We start from the raw sequence: 7,455 nt of genomic DNA on the forward strand, positions 1-7,455 counted from the left end.
ACATTGAACAAAAAAAAAAAGTTTTCAGATCCCCCCCACCACCCCCATTTTTCTCCCCAATTGTACTTGACCAATTCCCTGTTAGGGTGTCCACCCCCTCTGCTGATCTGGGAGAGTTGGAGCCTAGCACATGCTTCCTCCGCTACATGTACAGTCACCAGGCGCTTCTTTTCACATGGCGGCGAGGTGTTTCACTGGCAAGACGTGGCGCATGGGACGATGGGAGGATAATCACGCCCCCCCAGTTCCCCTCCCCCCCGAACAGGGGCCCCGACCGACCAGAGGAGGCACTAGTGCAGTAACCAGGACACATACCCTTGATCCGGCTTCCCACCCGCTGACACGGTCAATTATGCCTGTATGGACGCCCAAACAAGCCGGCAGTAACACAGGGGCTCGAACCTGCGACCCTTGTGTTGGTAGGGAGGGAATCTACCGCTGCACTACCTGGACGCCCATCTTTTCAACACTTGTTTGTGTTACACCTAGACTCAAATGGGAAAATACAAACATTTTCTACCACTAACTAAAAACAACTGCCTATAGTGTCTGCTCCAGCAGAATGCTGAGGGCACAAATACACACACAAAACTTGGTAAAATTTTTTATAAATAATTAACAACCAATGTATCCTAATTGACAGTTAAGTGCAGAATTCAGTCACAATTAAAATGTTCACAAGCAAAGCAAACTCACTGAGAACATAGATGAGATGAACGTAACAAGAGTGGTCAATTTCAGTAACATTGTAAACCTGTATCCAAAAGCACTCTTCACACAAAAATCCTTCAACAATTTGAAACAGTGCAAATCTAAACATCTATATCAAAAATAAAGACAATGCTATTTGACTGAACTTATCTGACGTTATTTAAAGTCCAAGCAGTATTTTTTTTTAGCTTATATTTTTAAAGTGGACAATCTTAGTCCTCCATTCAAATTATCATGCCAATAATTGAGATGATGAAAAAATATAATTTTGGATGAAAAACATCTTCATTGAGTGAATTATCTCCATTATAAGGAGTTAAGAATTGTAATGTCCAGATGAAAATCTACAGCACCACTAGACATAAATTGTAGCTATTTACAGCAATGAAAATACTGTTATTCTTATTAATCTCAGTGACTTTAATGGTATAATTAATTAATTATACCACATCATCAGTTTTAGAAAATACAAACAAATGGAAACCTCGAGCAAAGAAAAGTATCTCAAAGCAATGTCAGAGCTAGTAGATTCTACTAAATTAGTGGTCCATATGAAAAAAGGTTGAGAATCACTGGCCTAAGAGTTCCACAAACAAAAACACAAACTACGACATCTCCATCAAAATACCACACAAAACAAGGGGTAACCCAGGGGTAAAAATGATAAAACAATAAAATATACAAAAATAATGAGGCAGATAACGGTAACAAAAACATACGGCTATCTTCCCCTGTATGAGAAATATCTCAGACATTCAGCCAAACTAAATAAATAGGGATGTAACGATACCAAAAACTTGATAATATATGATAATATTCCATATAAAGTCCATCATCATACTGTATATACAAGGGAGTAAGTGGGCTGTTTGTTTCAATTTTTGTCATGTCTATTACATCATTAGTGATGTCACTCAAGCACTCGATTATGTCATCAGCGATGGTCACTTGAGCAATTGTGATGTGCATGCCAGTAGAGCAGGCTAGGCCACGCAGCAGCCGAGATGCGGGCGAGGCCACTCTGCGGGTGAGCTGCGTATGCGAGCCCACGCGGCTGGCGAGCTGCAGGGCAGGCAAGCCTAGAAATCAAGCACGCGTAGCGCACAAGATTTCTAGTGATATAGCAGCTCTATAAGTCACTCGAGTTTCTGCATTAGGGACATAATCATCACCATTCATTAAGAAGCACTGATGTTATCAGTGATGTCACGTTTCGATTACATCATCAATGTCACGATACTGAGCGACATCATTAGGGAGCCGCGACGACAGGAAGATTGTCAAAACCATCCAGTTAGCGTTAGCATCGCAGTAGCATTAAGTTGACCGCTAGCTTCCCTGAAACAACAGGAGAGAAGCCACATCACAGCTTTTTTAATAAAGGAAAATGGGAGATAAGGAATTGATGTGGGCATTGGAAAGCGGGGACCTGGACGAGGTGAAAGCTCTACTGGTAATGACAGAGGATGTGAACAGGACTCTGGAGGGCGGGCGGGAGGAAGCCGCTACACTTAGTCTGGGCACCTTCCACCCCGCTTTTTGTCATGGGGGCGTAAACCCCGGACCCAGAATTAACACCGGATGGCAATGCGCCTAACAACGTCTTTGTTGCCGTTAGCTTGACGCGGTGATGTTACCTAAACTAGAGTCTGATCAAAACAAAGCTAGCGTTACATAAAACAAAACGTTTATGCAATATGGCATCTCCGCCACCACCGCCTGACACACCGGTCAAAACGGTGAAAGAGGATTCTGATACTTGGGTCAAATTGTCAAGTTAACGTGAAAGTTGACGAGCTAGAAACGCTGCCATCCGGTCTAGGGCGGGCTCTAGGCGGGAACCAGTAGGGTGACAAAATCAATTGTGGGCGGGAGCCAGGCTCTTTCTCGCCGAGAAGAGCCTGGTGACGCGAGGTTAGCTACACTATGCTGCAGACTGTGGCCAGGCAGACATGTTCGACTTCCAACGCCCCAGACAAACATGGTCACTCCGCTGCTCTCCGCCATTTACGAGGGTCACCTGACCTGACCTGGTCACCTGACCTGCGTCAAGATGCTGCTCGAAAAGGGAGCCGACAAAGTGCGAAAAGGACCGGACGGCCGCAGTGCCTCTGAAGCTGTCGAGAGCGACAGCATAAAGGCTCTCCTGAAGTGAGACGTCCCGCGACGGTATCGAGATATTTTTTCCTATCAAGGTATCGCGAAATGTACGATATCGTTACATCCCTACAAATAATAAATACATTAAAAACAATGTAAAACAATAAAGTCAATAGCTGCTCTTATAGTATTGTGCTACTAATCAATGGAATCGGTACTTCCGTGCGGGCTTGAGGCTGACGTACGTCTTCTTCATGTCATCAGCCTCCTCTTTCTTCACAAGCTGATACCTCTCCCCTTTTGTGGTTACCACCTGGTTGCTATGGTACCGAACTAGCTTCTTTGGAGCCTGTAGAATTCACAACAGAATGGACACATTGTATCGTATGGAGCAGATTTGATATAAGCTCAATTTCAAAGATGAAGTATGAACAGCGTGGACTTACATCTTTGGGGGCGACAGGCCGGTGAGTTTTCTTATCATCTTCCCTGTCTATATGCATGTACCTGGGGAAGTCAAAACAGACACACATTGCAACAAAGTAGTGAAGCTAATTTCTCTCAGCAAGGGAGATGAGAAATGTTGGACTTACTTCTCAAGGATGCTCTCTTTCAGTTTCTTCTGGTCCACCACTGAGGACACAGCCTTGCCATGGTTCACCTGAGGCAACAGAATAGACTGGTTGTTGACAGTTTGCTATACACACCATGTTGCTTTGCAGACTGCTAACGTGCACGGAGTGGGTAGGGGCCGACACCAGGAACACTCATCATCAGGGTTCCTTTTCAAAGACTTTCCAGGCCTGATTCCCTCAAATTCAAGGACCCAACATGGCAGTTTGAAACATGGATCAAGGTCAATTACTGTTACAACACAGCATTTTCATGAGAACTAGCAGCTTTCCAGAAGCTCACAGACAACTATTAAAGAAAGAGAGGCTTGAATGTGTGAACACTTCACAACTGTGCTGGGTTAAAAGTAAAAGAAATATCAATTCAGAACTTCAATTTCTATTCCTGCACAAAATATATAAATTCAAACACTTTCAATGACCCATGTCTAGTTATGTCTATTTAAAGACAACTTTGAAGGCCTTGATATTTTTAGCTGTGACCAGCAGCTCTATAAGTCACTCTGTCAGTCGGTCCACAAAACGTTCACCACCCTTTACCCTTTAGCGGGTACAGTTTTCGCCTTAGGAGGCTGAAATTTGGCATGGAGGTCGAGTGTGTGTGTGTGTGTGTGTTCATGCCAACTGGCTAAAAGGGGGCGGTGGGGGGGGGGATTTTGAAATGCAGGGTGGCAGAGGCAGAGTAGGGTGGGGCTGTCCTTGCCATCCTGCATTTTGGAAATTTGCATAATGTGGTCGCAGCTATCGCGAATTCGCGCTTGTTTTCCTCCAATTCACAAACTTTGAAGGATTTAAAGCAGAGGTTCTCAAATGTTTTTCAGCCAAGGACCCCTTACAAGATAGAAAATATACCGGGGACCCCCTCATTCTGATTTGTGATTTTGGGCTAAGCTTAATTGTTTCCACGGTAACGTGCTCGACTTTTAATTTGATAGGTTTGTTATTAGAATGTAATCCATGAACCATTTTAGATTTAAAGCATAAACTATTTTCGTTGAACTATGAAGATTTTGCAAAAAAATATATATACATATTTTTTTTACATTACATTTACATTACGTCATTTAGCAGACGCTTTTGTTTTGTCCAAAGCGACTTACAATATCACAATTTGTCAACAGTACAGAAAACCACTATGCAACACAATCAATGACAGCCAAGATATTTTGATAGACTAGCACCATGTAGGAAGTAGTTTGAGAAGGAATAAGTAACATGTAGCATTTTGTTTTTTATCATTTTTTTTTTTTTTTTTTTTACCTGAAAACTTTTCGCGGACCCCCTGGCAAAGTGCCACGGACCCCTGGGGGTCCGCGGACCCCCATTTGAGAACCACTGATTTAAAGGACGCGCCGCGTGGGACCCGTGATAATGGCACTCTCTCAGGGTGCTGCAGAGACTCACATTGAGAGGAGAGGGGCTGAGCTGGACATCCCCTTCGATGATGAGGCGCACGGCCTCGTCCATGTCTCCTTTGGCGATGGAGAGGGCGCTGCGGGCCTCTGACAGACTACACTTAGGAAACATCTCCAGCAGGTGCTGTTCCTGGGCCTCCCATTCAGGCACTGGTACCTGGACAAAAATCACATTCATACATAACGACTATAATGATTATTTTCATTATCGATTAATCTGTAGATTTATTTTCTCTATTAATCGCTGAGTTGTTTGGTTTGTAAAATGTCCGAAAAGGGTGAAAAACGTCGATCGGTGTTTCCCAAAGCCCAAGATGACGTCCTCAAATTTCTTGTTTTGTCCACAACACAACCCAAAGATATTCATTTTAGTGTCATAGAGGAGTAAGGAAACCAGAACATAATATTCACATTTAATAAGCTGGAATCAGAGAATTTTTACTTTTTTTCCTTAAAAAATTACTCAAAACAATTAATCCATTATCAAAATAGTAAATAGACAAAAAAGTTGATTGATAAGCTGTAAAATATCCTGCCTACATTACATATCTCAAGTCATGTCAAGTCATATCTTTGTCAAGTGTTTGATATTTGAGGGATCATTGCAAGTCGATTGTCTGTCAATCGACTAATCGTTGTTGCAGCTCTAATTGCTTTTATTTCATCTCAATATGAACAATATCAAGAATAACAGACAAATGCAATTCCTCATAAGACATATGTGAAATGATGTATTTTCAAAGATTCTCTAATCAATCTAATGCATAAGATATTGCTGATATTAATGTGCTTGAAGTTCATTACCTTGGCAGTGGCGCCCTCTGTCTGTGCATTAAGGCAGTGCATCTGTTTCGTGGGTCTTGAAGGTCCAGTCGACAAGGCTGTGAGTTTCACTGAAATATCATCTGCTCTTGCCATCGACACACTGTTTTCTGTGTCAAGTGAACAGCAAGCATGCAAATTAGGATCAATAAACTGTAGCAGTGATATCATCAGACTATGTTCTCCAGCTAATATGAATGAGCATCTTTATCCAAACAAGGGTCCTAACTAAGATGATCCCCCCTTCCCAAGTTTAATTTGATGCCACTTTCATAACTGCCCTATAACAAAATTATAATATTCACTTGAATTTAGCCCTAATATAGGTGATACTCCTATCATATACATAAGATGCACACGTGTTACCTGAGCTCCGAGCTGTGGCTAGCTTTGAAGCCAAGCTGAACATCATTTCACAGACTTTGACACTGTGAAATTAAAACACGACATTGTAAATAAGTATAACAGACAAATGCGGTGGTTTAATCTCATGTATCTGAGACGTAGCAACAAATCAGAATATAGGTCATGTGCGGTCATCTCTTTACCTGTCGATTTCTGCAAAGCCAGGTATGTACGCCTCTAGCATTTCAGCAAAGTCCTCCACATCAAAGTTCTCCTCCACACTCTCCTGGGAGCCGAGGTCCTCCAAGACTCCAGTGATGTAGGACAGGAGGACATCATCCAATGTGCTGCATAAAATGGTGAGAGTTGCGTGCACGTGAGGTGACTGTAATGACACATTGCATACCTTTTGATTTGAAAGAGGATATATAAATGGGAGCTAGGCTATTTGGCAACATTCTTATGGCAAACATACTTACCTGAGATCCGCACCAGGGATGAAAGCCTGAATGAACTCGTGCAGCGCACCATGGATAATTTTCTGGAGGTCCATAGCGTTCTCCTAACTGCAGGTGAGACAAATCAATTGATGTATGCTACGCTAGTCGCTGGTGTGGTGGGTGGCTGGTAGGCAGCAACGGCGTAGGAGTTCTAACCTCAAAATACCAAACACAACTGTTACAGTTGTCAGCAATGCTGCTGGGCAGTGAGCACAGCGACCTCGCATACTAATACCATCACAGAATGTTATCAGCTTGACAGCTTCACACACAAGTGAAAGAGAAACAAACGAAATGCTAACGTTAGCAGGTAAGCTAATCGGACATTAGCACGTGTGTCAATTAACGCTGCAGCTAGGCTAGGCTAGCAGGAGAGTCGCGTGCGGTCAGTCGCCTAAAAGTTAACGTTGTTTTGATGGATTTTCTCACCAACATCGGCCATTCATTACCGCTAATCCAAGAGGAAAAACCGTTAACGTTAGCTTGTTAGCTGCCCAATGTTGGCTAACAACGACTGCTGACGATAGCTAGTTACACGCTTAAATAACATTCGTTTGTATCGTAGTCGCCCAGATAAAGCAGACTTACTGTCACGGAAATGATTGGGACATGAAGGTAAGTGTTTTCCCCAAATGTATGATGCTATGCGCGTGGAGGTAAGGCTGGATAGCTTCACCTCGTTAGCTCCTAACACAGCTGTTAGCTCCACACACGCTTCAAAACATCACTACGTCATTTCCTCTTGTCTGGATGTAAACAAACTTCTGCATTGGCTATCAGAGCTGTAAGATTTGATGCAGTTCTTGGTCAAAATTCGGCTATTTCATTATTTGTATTGTATGATATCATATAGTTTAGCTGATGTTTACACAACATGTAATGTTACATTAGTGTTATATATCCATAGATATTATATAAGAGTGTAATCAA

General features: G+C 42.6%; 2 protein-coding genes across 2 annotated transcripts; one reads left to right on the plus strand and one right to left on the minus strand.

Moving 5' to 3' along the window:
* The first annotated feature begins 280 nt into the window (after positions 1-280).
* LOC310796070 (myotrophin-like) lies at positions 281-2,946 on the plus strand. The gene is made up of 2 exons (XM_083658220.1): positions 281-2,251; positions 2,741-2,946. Exons 1-2 carry the CDS (start codon positions 2,099-2,101, stop codon positions 2,864-2,866), a joined length of 279 nt encoding a protein of 92 aa, XP_083514346.1. The 5' UTR covers positions 281-2,098; the 3' UTR covers positions 2,867-2,946.
* cuedc2 (CUE domain containing 2) lies at positions 2,873-7,224 on the minus strand. The gene is made up of 9 exons (XM_083658158.1): positions 7,114-7,224; positions 6,505-6,591; positions 6,229-6,372; positions 6,047-6,108; positions 5,663-5,790; positions 4,848-5,015; positions 3,405-3,472; positions 3,258-3,318; positions 2,873-3,160 (listed from the first exon to the last, which is right to left on the minus strand). The coding sequence occupies exons 2-9, from the start codon at positions 6,576-6,578 to the stop codon at positions 3,014-3,016; spliced, it is 852 nt and encodes a 283-aa protein (XP_083514284.1). The 5' UTR covers positions 6,579-6,591; positions 7,114-7,224; the 3' UTR covers positions 2,873-3,013.
* Between the last annotated feature and the right edge of the window lie 231 nt (positions 7,225-7,455).

Source organism: Poromitra crassiceps (assembly GCF_964638095.1).
Source record: "Poromitra crassiceps genome assembly, chromosome: 22".
Lineage (NCBI taxonomy): Eukaryota > Metazoa > Chordata > Actinopteri > Beryciformes > Melamphaidae > Poromitra > Poromitra crassiceps.